This window comes from Nerophis lumbriciformis, linkage group LG16, assembly GCF_033978685.3.
Source record: "Nerophis lumbriciformis linkage group LG16, RoL_Nlum_v2.1, whole genome shotgun sequence".
NCBI lineage: Eukaryota > Metazoa > Chordata > Actinopteri > Syngnathiformes > Syngnathidae > Nerophis > Nerophis lumbriciformis.
The window spans coordinates 17,330,963-17,352,098 of NC_084563.2; the positions used below are offsets into that span (position 1 = coordinate 17,330,963).

The window sequence follows — 21,136 nt, forward strand, 5'->3', positions numbered from 1 at the left end:
TATTTACATTGTAGATTGTCACTGAAGGCATGAAAACTATGAATGAACACATGTAGAGTTATGTACTTAACAAAAAAGGTGAAATGACTGAAAACATGTTTTATATTCTAGTTTCTTCAAAATAGCCACCCTATGCACTGAAGACTGCTTTGCACAGTTTTGGCATTCTCTCGATGAGCTTCAAGCACACCTGTGAAGTGAAAACTGTTTCAGGTGACGACCTCTTGAAGCTCCGTGCCACAAAATGTGCTTTTGTACTTATCAATGACGGAGCAGGAAAGGGCTAGGAATACATATAGAGCATCCTTTTATCAAGTTAATGACATTTATATTTATTTACGCAAAATGGGGACCGGGTGTACGTACAGTGTGTGATCGGCATATAAGGAGGGACAGGCCTCGATGTAATATCGCAAAGGAGCAAACTGCTGCTTTAAAAAAATATATATAATAATACTTTCTCTGTAAGAGTCAGCAATTAATTATTTAGCATTTATTTTATACCAATTTCCTTTTTGATTGATTCGGCATCCTCACTGTGTGTGTGTGGTGTGCATGGAAGGTAAATTCACCTGCATCGAGGTGAAGTTCCACCTGGAGCGTCAGATGGGCTACTACCTGATCCAGATGTACATCCCGTCGCTCCTCATCGTCATCCTCTCCTGGGTGTCTTTCTGGATCAACATGGACGCCGCGCCCGCCAGAGTAGGTCTGGGCATCACCACCGTGCTCACCATGACCACGCAGAGCTCCGGCTCGCGGGCGTCGCTGCCAAAGGTAAGTCGACATAACACGGGTGAGCGTTAAAAAGAAGAGTTTGATAAAAGGGCTGTCCAAACTTTTTCTACGCATACTTGAAAATTCAAAAATGCGATAATGTGATATTTTTCATTTTCAATACCAATGTGGCATATACATTTTTAAAGCAAATTAAACCCCCCCAAAAAACAGCCTGTCAGCTTTGTTTTATTAGCGTCAACATTTCAACTATTTTACTGTTTATATTTTGTAAATAGGGACGGCGTGGCGCGGTTGGGAGAGTGGCCGTGCCAGCAACCTGAGGGTTCCTGGTTCGATCCCCAGCTTCTACCAACCTAGTCACGTCCGTTGTGTCCTTGAGCAAGACACTTCAACCTTGCTCCTGATGGGTCGTGGTTAGGGCCTTGCATGGCAGCTTTCGCCATCAGTGTGTGAATGGGTGATTGTGGAAATAGTGTCAAAGCGCTTTGAGCGCTGTTTAACTCTGGCGATCAAAACTGGTTTGATACTTGTGGCGCTGAATTTGACCAGTAGAGGGCTATAAAGCTACACACTAGGTTTAATTGTGTTAAACCACATGTGTGCAATGTTTGCCGTGTGTATTAACACTATTTTATTTATGTATCCTACACAATGGACATTATTTATGTAAAATGGACGGTATACTTTTGTAATGTTTATACTTTCAGTCCTACAAATTACAGATGTCCGATAATGGCTTTTTTGCCGATATCCGATATTCCGATATTGCACAACTCTTAATTACCGATTCCAATATCAACCGATACCGATATATACAGTCGTGGAATTATTATTATTATGCCTAATTTTGTTGTGATGCCCTGGTGGATGCATTAAACAATGTAACAAGGTTTTCCAAAATAAATCAACTCAAGTTATGGAAAACAAATGCCAACATGGCACTGCCATATTTATTATTGAAGTCACAAAGTGCTTTTTTTTTTTTAACATGCCTCAAAACAGCAGCTTGGAATTTGGGACATGCTCTCCCTGAGAGAGTATGAGGAGGTTGAGGTGGGCGGGGTTGGAGGCGAGGGGGGGGTATGGGGTAGCGGGGGGTGTATATTGTAGCGTCCCGGAAGAGTTAGTGCTGCAAGGGGTTCTGGGTATTTGTTCTGTTGTGTTTATGTTGTGTCACGGTGCGGATGTTCTCCGGAAATGTGTTTGTCATTTTTGTTTGGTGTGGGTTCACAGTGTGGCGCATATTTGAAACAGTGTTAAAGTTGTTTATACGGCCACCCTCAGTGTGACCTGTATGGCTGTTGACCAAGTATGCCTGGCATTCACTTGTGTGTGTGAAAAGCCGTATATATTATGTGATTGGGCCGGCACGCAAAGGCAGTGCCTTTAAGGTTTATTGGCGCTCTGTTTTAAAAAGTCATACATTTTACTTTTGAAACCGATACCGATAATTTCCGATATTACATTTTAAAGCATTTATCGGCCGATAATATCGGCAGTCCGATATTATCGCACGTCTCTACTACAAATCTAAATAAAGGAAGATGTATAAAGAAATAAAACTGAGAAAAACAATTCAAAAGAAGGAACATCAATCATCAACTAAACTTAGCTTCTGTTTCTACATGCTGTTAACTATCTGTCTAGCTGCACACGCTGGAAGCGAGTAGAGAGGGCAGAATAATGAATTTATTGACAGTGCAGTGTGAAAGCTGATGTGTTTACTTTGTAAATACGTCAACACAGTCTCAAAGGAATATAAACCTGCATCCAAATTGTGATGTCCGGCCCCTGAGAACTTGGGCTCTTGAAACTGCGGCCCTCTTCATGATGTAAATGAATAGCCCAGCTATACAGCAATAGGGTATGCTAACATTAGCGTACGCTACCTCAAATGACCTCACCAAAAAAATGGCGCATTAGTTCCTTTCATCCCGGCTTATAAAAAGACCAAACCAAAACGCGGAAAATTTGATTTACTGCGGATCAGAAAGGGATTTACCGTCCTTGTCCTCCAAAAGACATTGGAAGGGGACACTCTGGAATGGGATGTCCCGGAACGAGCTTATTTGGGTGATGAAATAATGACGCCCGTGGGTGTAGGACAAGGGCCGAGGACAAACAGTGAGGTCGTATTGTAAAAAACAAAGTCGGGCTGTGAAATGACCAAGAAAAATATTATTTTCACATGACTGGCCAGCGGATCAATGTGTTTTCGGCGATGAGAGTGCAGCAGGTAACCATAGCAACTGAATATCGCAAAATGCAACACTGAACACACATCATGGGTAAATTGTGATGATGACACTATTTCCCATAGTATGGTTCACTGTGTGCCGAAGAACACTTGCCACAACATTAGGTACACACCTGCAAATACTGAAGTGCCACTTGTGCTCACCCATCCATCCATCCATTCTCTACCGCTTGTCCCTTTTGGGGGTGCTGGAGCCGTGCAGCATGAATCATAACACTGATAAAAGTGTCAAAAGAAGCTAAACACTGGTACATATTCTTCTTATTGTGGAGGTAGCCACGCCGTACTGAGCAGCCTGGGAAGAAAAGGAATGACCAACAGTTCTTCCTTCATTACTTGAATTTTGTACCGAGCAGCCAGGACCGAGGAGACGTGCACACCACGTTATACGGTCACGTACGGTTCTATGGTCTTCTTCTGCTTTATTGTCACTGACAGACATCCATTAGAGCAGTGATTTTCAACCACTGTGCCGCGGCACACTAGTGTGTCCTGAGATATTGTCTGGTGTGCCGTGGGAAATTATGCCACTTCACCTAATTGGTCCAAAAAATATTTTTTGCAAATCAATTATCACAATAATGTGCCGTTGTCGAGTGCCTGCGCTGTGGAGAGCTTGGCAATCCCAATATGCAGAGTACAGCGGGAGACAGCGTGCAGGTAAAAAGGTATGTAACGCTTAAACCAAAAATCAATACAAAAGGCAAGTCCTGCTAGGAAAAAGCACTGAAGCATAGGGATGGCTATGTAAAACAAAAGTAAAACTGAACTGGCTACAAAGTCAACAAAAACAGAATGCTGGACGACAGCAAAAACCTACAGAGTGTGGAGCAAAGACGGCGTCCACAAAGCACATCTGCACATCACATGACAATCAACAATGTCCCCACAAAGAAGGATAGCGTACGCACAACTTAAATAGTCTTGATTGCGAAAACAAAGCAGGTGCGGGCAGTAGCACTCAAAGGAAGGCGTGAAGCTGCTACAGGAGAACACCAACAAAACAGGAAAGGCCACCAAAATAAGAGCGCAAGACAGGAACTAAAGCACTACTCAGGAAGCAAACTGGGGGAGTTTAATTTTTTAAACTTTTCTGCTGGTGGTGTGCCTCCGTATATTTTTTATGAAAAAAATGTGCCTTGGCTCAAAAAAGGTTGAAAAACACTGCATTAGAGCATGGCCCTCTCAAATATTAACACTGAATTAGTCTTACTTTTGATTTTAATCATCATAATCATTTTGTCCAACCTACTTACGGTTTTTCACATGAAATGAAACCATGTGTTAATTAGAAAGATTATTATTTATTTAACACATAAACCTTAGGTTTAGGTTAGGCTGATTTAAAAAAAAAATAATAATAAAAAAAAAAAAAAGTCGCCCTGGAACGCCTCAGGATCCCCCGGGAAGAGCTGGACGAAGTGGCTGGGCTTCTTTGCTTAGGCTGCTGCCCCCGCGACCCGACCTCGGATAAGCGGAAGAAGATGGATGGATGGATGGAATTTGTCCTTGCACCACTAAACACCATAAATGTTGTTTTCTTATCATTTAATGATAACTTATTAATATCAAACCACTTGTTTAGCTGAATCATTCAACCTCTATTATCCTCAACACTTCCTTCAGTGTTACAAACTTGCCCAGCCCTAGTTCCACCCCGAACCTCCCAGTTTAGTTTTTGCGTCCGTAACAGTCAGCAAACTGACGTTCGATTGGCTGAATTCTTAACTCGGCATGTGCTCAGAAAGCGTTGCTGATGCGTTATGACATCGCCTCTCAGATGGGCGGGAGGGGTCAGGTTTCCCCGAGCCTTGACCGTGACCTGTCTTGTGGCTGTGTGACAAGTGCCCACCACCCCACTGACTCACTCCCACTCACGGGTTTCGCCGCACGCCACCGGGTGACCCGGAAACATGGGCGATCCACCCACCTCTTTGGTCACCTTGTTGACGTGTGTGTGTGTGTGTGTGTGTGTGTGTGTGTGTGTGTGTGTGTGTGTGTGTGTGTGTGTTTGTGTGTGTGTGTTCTGGCAATGCTTACTTAATGGGGACATGGCTCTGTTTACACAGTCACCTTTAGGGGACCTCTGACGATATGGGGACAAAAAAACAGGTCCCCTAAAGGGAAACCTCTTTAAATGATAGTCAGATCCATTCTGAATAAGCCTAAGGGATTTTTAAGCTTGGGCTCATAAAAAATGTTTACTGTAAAGTAAACATGTTTAACATCTAAAGCAGTGGTTCTCAACCTTTTTTCAGTGATGTACCCCATGTGAAAATTATTTTAATTCAAGTACCCCCTAAGCAAAGCATTTTTGGTTGAAGAAAACAGATAAAGAAGTAAAATACAGCACTATGTCATCAGTTTCTGATATATTAAATTGTATAACAGTGCAAAATATTGCTCATTTATTGTGGTCTTTCTTGAACTCTTTGGAAAAAAAGATATAAAAATAACTAAAAACTTGTTGAAAAATAACAAGTGATTCAATTATAAATAAAGATTTCTACACATAAAGTAATCATCAACTTAAAGTGCCCTCTTTGGGGATTGTAATAGAGATCCATCTGGATTCATGAACTTAATTCTAAACATTTCTTCACAAAAAAATAACTCTTTAACATCAATATTTATGGAACATGTCTACAAAAAATCTAGCTGTCAACACTGAATATTGCATTGTTGCATTTCTTTTCACAGTTCTTTTTGACAGACATTTAAAAAAAATCTCACGTACCCCTTGGCATACCTTCAAGTACCCCCATTTGAGAACCACTGATCTAAAGTGATGATCAAAAACTTGGTCCCCATTCCAAATGATAACGAAGATATGTGTGTGTGTGTGTGTGTGTGTGTGTGTGTGTGTGTGTGTGTGTGTGTGTGTGTGTGTGTGTGTGTGTGTGTGTGTGTGTGTGTGTGTGTGCTCCCAGGTGTCCTACGTGAAGGCCATCGACATCTGGATGGCGGTGTGCCTTCTCTTCGTGTTCGCCGCCCTGCTGGAGTACGCCGCCGTCAACTTTGTGTCCAGGCAGCACAAGGAGTTCATCAGGCTGAGGAAAAAGCGGCGACAGCAAAGAATCGTGAGTGCCTTTTAAAAAAAAAAAAAAAAAAAAAACACACACACTGTCAGGTTCAAACACTGATGACATCTATTAAACAAGACAAGAAGCAAGGAATTAAACAGAGACAGAATTCAATTTGGCTCAATTGAGGACAAACTCTTTGCACAGTCCCACCACGCTCTGACGAAAGATTGTATTTGGACTTTCCCTGATTACATGGCAACAGCTGTTTCTAAAGGCACGGGGGTCGTAAACAGCCGCCGCCTTTGGTTACAAAACAGTTCAAAGAAAAGGTCGTAAACAGTTTAAAGAAGAGGTGCCTGGAGCTTGGGCAGGTCCTGCTTTCTCTCCACTTTGTAGATCTCGGGTCAAGACAAAATCTTTCCGGGGATTACAATACATCAAAGAAACAGACACCTTCATGTTGCTTCCCATCCTACACGGTGGAGTTTTACAAGCCTTCTTCTTGGTAGGGTCAAAGACAGCTTTTGTCTGCTCGCCGGGAACTCATTGAAACGCAAAGTCTTGTGATAGTTTAGATACAATTATTCTGACACACACACACACACACACACACACACACACATGTAAAAACAACACACACTCCTTGTCAGGCGCCATGACTTCCACCTCCCATTATTGCGGGGCGGCAGTATATACAGGAAGTGACAACATCAATGCGCTACAGCTGGCTGTCATACCACATGAGGAGGAGCCGTTCTTTGTTGCCATGGCGATCCTGTCCCTGCGACATTACGTTCCGCGCAGCCGGCCGGATGACCCCGCGGCCCCGCTAAGCAAAACAGGCCGATGCATAAACAAAGAGGGCTACACCGTAGTCGTCTATGACTAGAGATGTCCGATAATATCGGACTGCCGATATTATCGGCCGATAAATGCTTTAAGATGTAATATCGGAAATGATCGGTATCGGTTTCAAAAAGTAAAATTTAGGAATTTTTAAAACGCCGCTGTACGGAGTGGTACACGGACGTAGGGAGAAGTACAGAGCAGTTGCGTCATCCAATCATACTTGCCAACCCTCCCAATTTTCCCGGGAGACTCCTGAATTTCAGTGTCCCTCCCGAAAATCTCCCGGGGCAACCATTCTCCCGAATTTCTACCGAATTCCACCCAGACAACAATATTGGGGGCGTGCCTTAAAGGCACTGCCTTTGCGTGTCGGCCCGGTCACATAATATCTACGACTTTTTGCACACACAAGTGAATGCAAATGCATACTTGGTCAACAGCCATACAGGTCACACTGAGGGTGGCCGTACAAACAACTTTAACACTGTTACAAATATGCGCCAACCCTCCCAATTTTTCCGGGAGAATCCTGAATTTCAGTGTCCCTCCCGAAAATCTCCCGGGGCAACCATCCTTCTGAATTTCTCCTGATTTCCACCCAGACAACAATATTGGGGGCGTGCCTTAAAGGCACTGCTTTTGCGTGTCGGCCCGATCACATAATATCTACGACTTTTCGCACACACAAGTGAATGCAAATGCATACTTGGTCAACAGCCATACAGGTCACACTGAGGGTGGCCATACAAACAACTTTAACACTGTTACAAATATGCGCCAACCCTCCCAATTTTCCCGGGAGAATCCTGAATTTCAGTGTCCCTCCCGAAAATCTCCCGGGGCAACCATCCTTCTGAATTTCTCCTGATTTCCACCCAGACAACAATATTGGGGGCGTGCCTTAAAGGCACTGCTTTTGCGTGTCGGCCCGATCACATAATATCTACGACTTTTCGCACACACAAGTGAATGCATTGCATACTTGGTCAACAGCCATACAGGTCACACTGAGGGTGGCCGTACAAACAACTTTAACACTGTTACAAATATGCGCCACACTGTGAACCCACACCAAACAAGAATGACAAAACCCATTTCGGGAGAACATCCGCACCGTGACACAACATAAACACAACAGAACTAATACCCAGAATCCCTTGCAGCACTAGCTCTTCCGGGACGCTACAATATACACCCTCTACCCCCCACCTCAACCTCCTCATGCTCTCTCAGGGAGAGCATGTCCCAAATTCCAAGCTGCTGTTTTGAGGCGTGTTAAAAAAAAAAAATTCACTTTGTGACTTCAAGAATAAATATGGCAGTGCCATGTTGGCATTTTTTTCCCATAACTTGAGTTGATTTATTTCGGAAAACCTTGTTACATTGTTTAATGCATCCAGCGGGGCATCACAACAAAATTAGGCATAATAATGTGTTAATTCCACGACTGTATATATCGGTATCGGTTGATATCGGAATCGGTAATTAAGAGTTGGACAATATCGGAATATTGGCAAAAAAGCCATTATCGGACATCTCTATCTATGACGCAACAAAATATCCTGCATGCTTCAAGTCAAGCTCATTTATTCATTTCCCCGCCGTGTTTCCACCACTTTGCCCGCAACTTGATCCAAGCCCACCCATGGCTGTCATTACAAGCTAAGTCCAGTGCACAGGTGCAGGTGTGCTAAATCAAGGCTGCCGCACAATAATCACCCTAACAGTCCCTCGCCACTTGTAACCTCATTGCTGGGTGGTCATGCTTTATGGATGCTTTTCCTCCTATTGTTATTCTTTTTTTACTGCTGCTCTAACGGCCACATGTCTCCCCAGAGCCCGCTCGTGAGCAACAAACGTAAGAATAAAAATCCATCATCTCGCTCACTTGTTTTTGCGCCACTTTGGTGAGAAGAGGCGCTCAGATGCTTGCTGTTCAAGATCGTCACGAACTTCCATCCATCCATTTTCTACCGCTTGTCCCTTTTGGGGGTCGCTGTAGCCTATCTCAGCTGCACATGGGCGGAAGGCGGAGTACACCCTGGACAAGTCGCCACCTCATCACAGAGCCAACACATGTAGACAGACAACATTCACACTCCCATTCACACACAAGGAATTATATTGGTGCGCAAATCACTTGCTGACAACTAGCCAACTAATCGCTAGCTGACAACTGGTGCGCTAATTGCTAGCTGACCACTGGAATGCTAATCGCAAACTGACCACTGGTGCGCTAATTTCTAATTGACCACTAGAGCGGTAATCACAAGCTGACCACTGGGGTGCTAATCGGTAGTTGGCATTGGGTGTGTTAGTCACTTGCTGACGACTAGCATGCTGATCGATAGCTGCCAACCGACGAGTTAATCGTTAGCTACCAACTGGTGCGCTAATTGTTAGCTGACAGCCGGTGTGCTAATCGGTCACTGACAACTGGTGCGCTGATTGCAATTAGCATTCCAGTGGTCAACAAGCAAACGGCCAACTGGTGCGCTAATCGTTATCTGCCAACGTGTGTGTTAATTAATTGCTGACAACTAGCCCGCTAGTCACTAGCTGACAACCAGCATGCTAATCGATAGCTGCCAACTGCTGATCTAACCTCTGGCCACCAATTGGTGCGCTAATCGCTAGCTGACAACTGGCACGCTAATCAATCACTGACAACTACCGCGCTAATTGCTAGCTGACCACTAGAGCGGCAATTGCAAGCTGAAAATTGGAGCGCTAATCGCTATCTGCCAATGGGTGTGTTAATTACTTGCTGACAACTAGCATGCTAATCGATAGCGGTTAGCTTGCCTGTTGGCAGCTAGCTTCCAACTGGCGCGCTAATTGCTAGCTGACCACTGGTGTGCTAATCAATCACTGAAAACTGGTGCGCTAATTGCTATCTGACCACTGGAATGCTAATCGCAAACTGACAACGGGTGCGCTAATTGCTAGCTGACCACTAGAGCGGTAATCACAAGCTGACCACTGGGCTGCTAGTCGCTAGTTGACATTGGGTGTGTTAGTCACTTGCTGACAAATAGCATGCTAATCGATAGCTGCCAACCGACGAGTTAATCGCTAGCTACTAACTGGTGCGCTAATTGTTAGCTGGCAGCCGGTGTGCTAATCGATCACTGACAACTGGTGCGCTGATTGCTTGCTGACCACTGGAATGTTTAATTACAAACTGACAACTGGTGCGCTAATCGCTATCTGCCAATGGGTGTGTTAATTACTTGCTGACAACTAGCCCACTAGTCACTAGCTGACAACTAGCATACTCATCGATAGCTGCCAACTGCTGATCTAACCGCTGGCCACCAACTGGTGCGCTAATCGCTAGCTGACAACTGGCACGCTAATCAATCACTGACAACTACCGCGCTCATTGCTAGCTGACCACTAGAGCTGCAATTGCAAGCTGACAATTGGGGCGCTAATCGCTATCTGCCAATGGGTGTGTTAATTACTTGCTGACAACTAGCCCGCTAGTCACTAGCTGACAACTGGCATGCTAATCGATAGTGGTTAGCTCGCCTGTTGGCAGCTAGCTTCCAACTGGTGTGCTAATCGATCTCTGAAAACTGGTGCACTAATTGCTAGCTGACCACTGGAATGCTAATCGCAAACTGACACAGGGTGCGCTAATTGCTAGCGGACCACTAGAGTGGTAATCACAAGCTGACCACTGGGGTGCTAATCGCTAGTTGACATTGGGTGTGTTAGTCACTTGCTGACAACTAGCATGCTATTCAATAGCTGCCAACTGGCGAGCTAATTGCAAGCTGAAAACTGGTGCGCTAATTGCTAGCTGACCACCAGAGCAGCAATTGCAAGCTTACAACTGGAGTGCTAATTGCTATCTGACAACAGGTGTGTTAATTACTTGCTGGCAACTAGCCCAGTAGTTACTAGCTTACAACTGGCATGCTAATCGCTAGCTGCCAACAGGCAAGCTAACCGCTGGCTTCCAACTGGTGCGATAATCGCTAGCTGACAACTGGCGTGCTAATCGATCACTGACCACTGGTGCGCTAATTGCTAGCTGACCACTGGAATGCTAATCGCAAACTGACAACTGGTGCGCTAATTGCTAGTTGACCACTAAAGCGGTAATCACAAGTTGACCACTGGAGCACTAATTGCAAACTGACATGCTAATCGTTAGCTTCCAACCGGCGTGCCAATCGCTAGCTCACATCTGGTGTGCTAATCACTAGTGAATAATTGATGTGCTAATCGTTAGTGAATAATTGGTGTGCTAATCGCTAGTGAATAATTGGTGTGATAATTGGTAGCTGACAACTTCTGCGCTGATTGTTTTTAAGTATTTTAAACCATAAATTGTCATTAAATAATTATCCCTAAAAACACAGTTAAAGTACCGTATTTTCTGGACTTTAGAGTAGATATAAGCCACACCCACTAAATTTTGGAAGCCAAAAAAAGTATTTTAATATAATTAGCTGCACCGGATTATAATCTGCAGATATATATGTTGTGAGATGAGTTGTTTACATAGAACTACTTTGTAAATATTTATTTACATACCTTAATTGTTTCCAAATGGTGTCTGTAACACGGCAGTAAAGGGGCTGATCAAACAAAACAGAAGTCATCGTCACAGACCCACTAGCTGCTGAAGCTAGCTCTCCAATCAGCTAAACAGACTCAATAACTTCACAGTGACGTTTTGGTGATACTACTGAGGAATTTGTGAAACTGAAACAATACACAAATAATGCCATTGGAAGTTAATAATACTAACACAGACACTTGTAAACCTGTTAGCATATTAGTTCTTGCTAACGACGCTAGCTTAATTACATTAAAATAGCACGTACAAATATGCATGAAAACTCTTCTACAAACATCACACATGGCACGGTTTAGTGAGTAAGAATTGTTTTAGTTATATTGTAAAACTTACAAACATTGCTTGGAGTGATGAATGAAGAATTAATACGAGTAGAAACGTTACAGACGATTAGAAGATGAAATAGCACTTGTACAAAACCCAAAACCAGTGAAGTTAGCACGTTGTGTAAATGGTGAATAAAAACACAACACAATGATTTGCAAATCCTTTTCAACTTATATTCAATTGAATAGACTGCAAAGACAAGATATTTAATGTTCCAACTGGTAAACTTTGTTATTTTTTGCAAATATTAGCTCATTTGGAATTTGATGCCTGCAACATGTTTCAAAAAAGCTGGCACAAGTGGCAAAAAAACTGAGAAAGTTGAGTAATGCTCACCAAACTCTTATTTGGAACATCCCGCAGGTGAACAGGCTAATTGGGAACAGGTGGGTGCCATGATTGGGTATAAAAGAAGCTTCCATGAAATGCTCAGTCATTCACAAACAAGGATGGGGTGAGGGTCATCACTTTGTCAACAAATGCGTGAGCAAATTGTTGAACAGTTTAAGAACCATATTTCTCAACCAGCTGCAAGGAATTTAGCAGATGCTCCGTAATATCATCAAAAGGTTCAGAAAATCTGGAGAAATCACTGCACGTAAGCAGCAGGGACGAAAACCAACGTGACCTTAAATCCCTTAGGCTGTACTGCATTAAAAAGCGACATCAGTGTGTGAAGGATATCACCACATGGGCTCAGGAACACTTCAGAAAACCACTGTCAGTAACTACAGTTTGTCACTACATCTGTAATTGCAAGTTAAAACTCTACTATGCTAAGCCAAAGCCATTTATCAACAACACCCAGAAACGCCGCCGGTTTTGCTGGGCCCGAGCTCATCGAGGATGGACTGATGCAAAGTGGAAAAGTGTTCCGTGGTCTGACGAGTCCACACTTCAAATTGTTTTTGAAAACTGTGGACTTCGTGTCTTTTGGACCAAAGAGGAAAAGAACCATTCGGACTGTTCGAGGCGCAAAGCATCTGTGATGGTATGGGGGTGTATTAGTGCCCAAGGCATGGGTAACTTACACATCTGTGAAGGCACCATTCATGCTGAAAGGTACATACAGGTTTTGGAGCAACATATGTTGCCATCGAAGCAATGTCTTTTTCATGGACGCCCCTGCTTATTTTAGCAAGACAATGCCAAGCCACGTGTTACAACAGCGCATTTGTTGACAAAGTGGTGACCCTCGCCCCATCCTTGTTTGTGAATGACTGAGCATTTCATAGAATCTACTTTTATACCCAATCATGGCACCCACCTGTTCCCAATTTGCCTGTTCTCCTGTGGGATGTTCCAAATAATTGTTTGATGAGCATTCCTCAACGTTATCAGTTTTTTTTTTCCACCTTTCCCAACTTCTTTGTCACGTGTTGCTGGCATCAAATTCTAAAGTTAATGAATATTTGCAAAAAAAAAAATGTTGAGCAGTTTGAACATCAAATATGTTGTCTTTGTAGCATATTCAACTGAATATGGGTTGAAAATGATTTGCAAATCATTGTATTCCGTTTATATTTACATCTAACACAATTTCCCAACTCATATGGAAACGGGGTTCGTAAAAGAGTGTGGGTACTAGACTGGCCTGCCTGTAGTCCAGACCTGTCTCCCATTGAAAATGTGTGGCACATTATGAAGCCTAAAATACCACAACAGAGACCTCGGACTGTTGAACAACTTAAGCTGTACATCAAGCAAGAATGGGAAATAATTCTACTTAAAAAATTGGTCTCCTCAGTTCCCAAACGTTTACTGAGTGTTGTTAAAAGGAAAGGCCATGTAACACAGTGGTAAAAATGCCCCCGTGCCAACTTTTTTGCAATGTGTTGCTGCCATTAAATTCTAAGTTAATGATTATTTGCAAAAAAAAAAAAAATATGTTTCTCAGTTCGAACTTTAAATATCTTGTCTTTGCAGTCTATTCAATTGAATATAAGTTGAAAAGGATTTGCAAATCATTGTATTCTCTTTTTATTTACGAATTACACAGCGTGCCAACTTCCCTGGTTTGGGGTTTTGTACTTCCGGTTCAAAGCTTCAAACAGCATGAGTTCACATTTACCAAGCAAACTCATCAAAGAGATGGCGCCATAGCACAGACAATAACTTATAATTTTAGTCCTCTGCTTGGGTTTATTGCAAACTATTGAACACAAAACCTTCTGGGCATGAGCGGAAAATAAGATGCAGGGTTCAAAATCTAAGAAAAAAGTAGGAATTTAAGGTCATGAATTATGTGTTCTCATTAGAGATGTCCGATAATTTCGCACTGCCGATATTATCGGCCGATAAATGCTTTAAAATGTGATATCGGAAATTATCGGTATCGGTTTTAAAAAGTAAAATGTATACGTTTTTAAAACGCCGCTGTGTACACGGACGTAGGGAGAAGTACAGAGCGCCAATAAACCTTAAAGGCACTGCCTTTGCGTGCCGGCCTAATCACATAATATCTACGGCTTTTCACACACACAAGTGAATGCAATTCATACTTGGTCAACAGCCATACAGGTCACAATGAGGGTGGCCGTATGAACAACTTTAACACTGTTACAAATATGCGCCACACTGTGAACCCACACCAAACAAGAATGACAAAACCCATTTCGGGAGAACATCCGCACCGTAACACAACATAAACACAACAGAACAAATACCCGGAACCCCTTGCAGCACACTAACTCTTCGCCCCAACATACACCCCCCGCTACCCCCCACCCCACCTTAACCTCCTCATGCTCTCTCAGGGAGAGCATGTCCCAAATTCCAAGCTGCTGTTTTGAGGCATGTTAAAAAAAATAATGCACTTTGTGACTTCAATAATAAATATGGCAGTGCCATGTTGGCATTTTTTTCCATAACTTGAGTTGATTTATTTTGGAAAACCTTGTTACATTGTTTAATGCATCCAGCGGGGCGTCACAACAAAATTCATACTTGCCAACCCTCCCGAATTTTCCGGGAGACTCCCGAAATTCAGCGCCTCTCCCGAAAACCTCCCGGGACAAATTTTCTCCCGAAAATCTCCCGAAATTCAGGCGGACCTGAGTGACGTGTCGACAGCCTGTTTTCACGTCCGCTTTCCCACAATATAAACAGCGTACCTGCCCAATGACGTTATAACTGTAGAATGATCGAGGGCGAGTTCTTGGTTTCTTATGTGGGTTTATTGTTAGGCAGTTTCATTAACGTCCTCTCAGCGCGGTAACAACACACACAACAACACAACACACACAACAACAGCAGTCACGTTTTCGTCTACCGTAAAGCAGTTTGTCTGCAGTAAACAGCAATGTTGTGACACTCTTAAACAGGACAATACTGCCATCTACTGTACATGCATATGTGACAATAACATTACGGCTTTTAGAGAGTGCAGTGCAAAATCTGCGCACACAACAAGGAGACAAAGCAGAATGCATCATCAGAGAGGGTGTTCAGCATGGTTAGAAAAATAGTGACAGAGAATAGAACAAGGATGGACAATTCAACCCTTAACTCAACAATGAGTAGATGAGTGTTATGTGTGTGTATATGTGTAAATAAATGAACACTGAAATTCAAGTATTTCTCTTATTTATATATATATATATATATATATATATATATATATATATATATATATATATATATATATATATATATATATATAAATAAGAAATACTTGACTTTCAGTGAATTCTAGCTATATATTTTATTTTTATTTTATTGTGTATATATATATATATAGAGAGAGAATTCTAGCTATATATTTTTATTTTATTTTATTGTGTATATATATATATATATATATATATATATATATATATATATATATATATATATATATACAATAAAATAAAATAAAAATATATAGCTAGAATTCACTGAAAGTCAAGTATTTCTTATTTTTATATATATATATATATATATATGTATATACACAATAAAATAAAATAAAAATATATAGCTGGAATTCACTGAAAGTCAAGTATTTCTTATATATATTTATATATATATATGAAATACTTAACTCCCCCCCCCCCCGCCCCAACCACGCCCCCCCACCTCCCGAAATCGGAGGTCTCAAGGTTGGCAAGTATGACAAAATTAAGCATAATAATGTGTTAATTCCACGACTGTATGTATCGGTTGATATCGGAATCGGTAATTAAGAGTTGGACAATATCAAAATATCGGATATCGGCAAAAAAGCCATTATCGGACATCTCTAATCCTCATAGTGCACCCTTGACATTCTCATTCATTTAATTCCTTGTTGTTATTTTAAAAAGAAATGACGCCCACAAAACAGTTGAAATCCTCATGTTTTCTTTGACATTGAACGACAAGGGAGGGATCGCTTACAGTAATTCCAACTGTCTGTCTTACTTTTCCCCGATGGAGGAACTCGCCTGTCTGAACGGGAGCGTGGAGTCGTTGCGGAATGTGAACAGTGGCATTCCCGCTAGCGATTCCACCTGCACGAGTGTGATGCACCACTGCGGCGCCTGTATCAGGGTAAAAACCAAGTGTCACCCCCAGTGGAACCTTTGACCCTAATGAGTGTTCAAGCCTCACTAACTCACCCTGCTGAAAGGCCCTGCAGTCCTTCTTCATGTCCTAACCTGACTAATCTGTGGTTTTGCACCCTTTTCCCACTCTGTTGTCTGGGTCTAGGATTTATTTGACGCACAAAACGGCTAGCAGCTACACTGCAGCTAAGCACACAATAGCACAAAAGCTAGACATACGTGAGAAGTGTCCTTAATTGAACACTATTGTGGTCTTAAACAGCACATTTGTCAATACAAATAAGTGGCAAATAATTATGCTTTCATTTACTTATATATATATATATATATATATATATATATACAAAGTCTCGAAGGCAGAAGCTAATTAGAAAGTGTCAAGTAACAAACGTGTCCGCATCATTCAATCTACGAATTCTTTGTTCTTGCGTGTTTTTAATTGTTTAACTTACAATAATGTGATGCACTTGGCTAAAATGAGGACACTTGCATGAAAATAAGTAACACACAATAATGAGCACACTTTACTTCCTGTATGCTAAACGCGGAACCATAGCGACACAACCTGGAACAGTTGCAAATGTGTACGAAAAAGTAGTTTGCTTGCCTTACTTTACTGCGTAACTCAATTAGTGTGGCTACAAAAAAAAAACAATTATCATTTCACTTGAATTTAAGTTAAAGTTAAATTACCAATGATTGTCACACACACTAGGTGTGGTGAAATGTGTCCTCTGCATTTGACCCATCCCCTTGATCACCCCCTGGGAGGTGAGGGGAGCAGTGAGCAGCAGCGGTGCCGCACCCAGGAATCATTTTTTGGTGATTTAAAGACAGCATAGGTCAATTCCAGACGGGTAATAATACATAGGTTTGTGTTTTTCATACTTACCATTAGGAGTGGAAAAAAAATTTGATTCATATCCGAATCGCAATTTTTATTTATTCAAATTCTTAATCAAACCCTTGTTTAATGTTCATATTGTTGTTACTCAGCCAGCGTTTGTGGGTCTGATGGACCCGTTGTAATTTGTGGCTTTTAATGCCTCACAATCAAACACTTTTATGTTAAAATACTGAACAGATGTTAATTGGGATAAGGTAAACATCTGTTCAGTATTTTAACATAAAAGTGTTTGATTGTGAGGCATTAAAAGCCACAAAATGCAACGGGTCCATCAGACCCACAAACGCTGGCTGAGTAACAACAATATGAACGTTGCACGGAAAATTTCTCGGATTATTACCCCGTAGCAGTTCTAGCGGCAGATCAAATGAATAAATAAATATATGAAGTGACCGTACACCGAGGCATTTTTGGCCAGATCTCAACATTGATAGACGTAAAAGAAGGCAAACTGTACTTGCAAATAGGGATGTCCGATAATATCGGACTGCCGATATCATCGGCCGATAAATGCTTTAATATGTAATAACGGAAATTATCGGTATCGGTTTCATAATTATCGGTATCGGTTTCAAAAAGTAAAATGCATTACTTTTTAAAACGCTGCTGTGTACAGAGCGCCAATAAACCTTAAAGGCACTTCCTTTGCGTGCCGGCCCAATCACATAATATCTACGGCTTTTCACACACACAGGTGAATGCCTTGCATACTTGGTCAACAGCCATACAGGTCACACTGAGGGTGGCCGTTTGAACAACTTTAACACTGTTACAAATATGCGCCACACTGTGAACCCACACCAAACAAGAATGACAAACACATTTCGGGAGAACATCCGCACCGTAACACAACAGAACAAATACCCAGAACCCCTTGCAGCATTAACTCTTCCGGGACGCTACAATATACATTCCCCCCCTCAACCCCCCTCCAACCCCGCCCACCTCAACGTCCTCATGCTCTCTCAGGGAGAGCATGTCCCAAATTCCTTTGAAAAAATACGGAGGCACAACACCAGCAGAAATCATTAAAAAATGAAACTCAGTTGACAGTAAAAAGTCGTCGTCGCAATTGTTGAATATGACTTTAAACCATAACCAAGCATGCATGACTATAGCTCTTGTCTCAAAGTAGGTGTACTGTCACCACCTGTCACATCACACCCTGACTTATTTGAACTTGTTTGCTGTTTTCCTGTGTGTAGTGTTTTAGTTCTTGTCTTGCGCTCCTACTTTGGTGACTTTTTCTCTTGGTTTGGTATTTTCCTGTAGCAGTTTCATGTCTTCCTTTGAGCGATATTCCCCGCATCTACTTTGTTTTAGCAATCAAGAATATTTCAGTTGTTTTTATCCTTCTTTGTGGGGACATTGTTGATTGTCATGTCATGTTTGGATGTACATTGTGGACGCCGTCTCTGCTCCACAGTAAGTCTTTGCTGTCGTCCAGCATTCTGTTTTTGTTTTCTTTGTCGTAGGGCTGCAACTAACAACTAATTTGATAATCGAATAATCTGTTGATTATTACTTTGATTAATCTATTAATAATCGGATAAAAGAGACAAACTACATTTCTATCCTTTCCAGTATTTTATTGAAAAAAAACCAGCATACTGGCACCATACTTATTTTGATTATTGTTTCTCAGCTGTTTGTAAATGTTGCAGTTTATAAATAAAGGTTTATTTAAAAAAATAAAAAAGGAGCCTCTGCGCATGCGCATAGCATAGATCCAACAAATCGATGACTAAATTAATCGCCAACTATTTGTATAATCGATTTAATCGATTAGTTGTTGCAGCCCTACTTTGTAGCCATTTCGCTTTTAGTTTCATTCTGCATAGCCTTCCCTAAGCTTTAATGCCTTTTCTTAGGGGCACTCCCCTTTTGTTTATTTTTGGTTTAAGCATTAGAATCCCTTTTTATCTGCACACTGCCTCCCACTGTCACCTGCATATTATGATCACGACAAACCATCGTCGTCTCGACGTGTTTCCGACATCTACAAAGCAATTAGCTACCGGCTGCCACCTACTGACATGGAAGAGTATTACACGGTTACTCTGCCGAGATCTAGACAGCACCGACACTCAACAACGGCACATTATTTGCAGACTATAATTACTGATTTGCAAAAAATAATTTTAACCCAAATAGGTGAAATTAGACAATCTCCCACGGCACACCAGACTGTGTCTCAAATTAGTTGTTAGTTGCAGCCCTGCTACAAAGAAAACAAAAACAGAATGCTGGACGACAGCAAAGACTTACTGTGGAGCAAAGACGGCGTCCACAAAGTACATCCGAACATGACATGACAATCGACAATGTCCCCACAAAGACGGATACAAACAACTGAAATATTCTTGATTGCTAAAACAAATTAGATGCGGGGAATATCGCTCAAAGGAAGACACAGTGGTTGAAAAACACTGGTTTAATGCATCACAACACAATTAGGCATAATAATGTGTTAATTCCACGACTGTATATATCGGTATCGGTAATTAAGAGTTGGACAATATCGGAATATCGGATATCGGCAAAAAAGCCATTATCGGACATCTTTACTCATAAAGCTAAATATTTGCATCTCCAACAATAAACTGGCGGCAATAAAACAATCCTGGCTTTGACTTCTTCCAATTCTTCATGGAGTTTGGCTCCCCACCGAGTGTTGATGTCCAAACACATTCGGGATGACTCATCCAGATTAGGGAACGCAGTCTAAACTGAGAAATAGGTCAAATTTGGGGGGTGATTGCGCATGCAATTAGTGAGTGGTGTAGTGCAGCGTCTAAACGGCTGCGAAGCCTGAAGTCCCAGAAGAGAAGTGGTGAAAAAAAACAGGATGTGATCCCTGGTGACATCCCGTCTTCTCGACTCTACAGGAGGAGGAGCTGGTGAGGGAGAGTCGCAGCTTCTACTTCCGGGGTTACGGACTGGGCCACTGCCTGCAGTCGAAGGACAACGCCGTGGAGGGCGCCACCGTCTACGGACCCCCGCCCCCCGTGACGGCGTACGACGGCGAGCAAGTCCACAAGCGCTTCGTGGACCGGGCCAAGCGCATCGACACCATCTCCAGGGCCGTCTTCCCGCTCAGCTTCCTCTTCTTCAACGTCTTCTACTGGCTCACCTTCAAAGTGCTGCGACACGAGGACGTCCACGCTAATTTGTAAACGCCCCCCCGCGTCAGCCTCGGACTTCGCCAGGTTTTCCTCCCAGGCGGCGAGGGGAACACGAGTTCCTCTCCGATCGGGAATGAACGTTACGCTCGGGTTCTCAAGCATAAAAAAAAAAAAAAAGGAAAAACCGTTAAAAGTTGAGCTGAGGGGATTGAGGGGTGGCGTTGTTGCCGTTGGCAACCGCCCCCGCCTCCAGCTGGAATCCTGGACACAAAAGTCTGGATCCTAGGGCGAGTGAGGACTTCAGGGTGGAGCCTGCTGGGATGAGACTTGGATTTGGACACGCTTCATCTCTGAATGTTTTTGACAACTTTGGGGTTTTTCGACACTTTTGTGTAGGAAAATGGTCTTTGATATTTCTTTACAAATATTCACTAAGTGGTGACTTTAGCTACTTCTGAGATGATATACATGCAGAGTGTCAATGATATGATAATAAAGCCGTTCATTCAACCGCACAATTCATTTTTTATTGCCAGGAAACTAGACGGTTTGACTCATTTGAAAACAAATCAGGTTTCATTTCATGCTTATAATCCGAGTAGAGCAGCCACTGGATTGCATTTAAGAGTACTTTTACCTCAGAGTGGTGTTTGAGCGCCCCCTAGAGGGCCGCCAAAAAATATGTTTCTCAGCTGTAGCCCGTATGGGCCGCAGTTGTAATACACTTCTCCACCACTTGTGGCAGTAATGACACATTTAAGCAAACGGAAGAAGTCATTGAGAAGTT

The 21,136-nt window shown here is 42.3% G+C and overlaps 1 protein-coding gene across 3 annotated transcripts in view; it reads left to right on the forward strand.

Annotated features, from left to right (window-relative positions):
- glra4a (glycine receptor, alpha 4a) overlaps positions 1-21,111 on the forward strand; it is a 111,721-nt gene extending 90,610 nt beyond the window's left edge. The window contains exons 7-10 of one of the 3 annotated variants that reach the window (XM_061976708.1): positions 563-777; positions 5,929-6,078; positions 16,190-16,303; positions 20,113-21,110. In XM_061976708.1, coding sequence (XP_061832692.1) covers positions 563-777; positions 5,929-6,078; positions 16,190-16,303; positions 20,113-20,400 — 767 coding nt within the window. In that variant the 3' untranslated portion in view covers positions 20,401-21,110. Of the gene's footprint in view, positions 1-562; positions 778-5,928; positions 6,079-16,189; positions 16,304-20,112 lie in introns of all 3 variants that reach the window. The other 2 variants (XM_061976711.1, XM_061976709.1) reach the window with 2 other exon arrangements.
- The last annotated feature ends 25 nt before the right edge of the window (positions 21,112-21,136 follow it).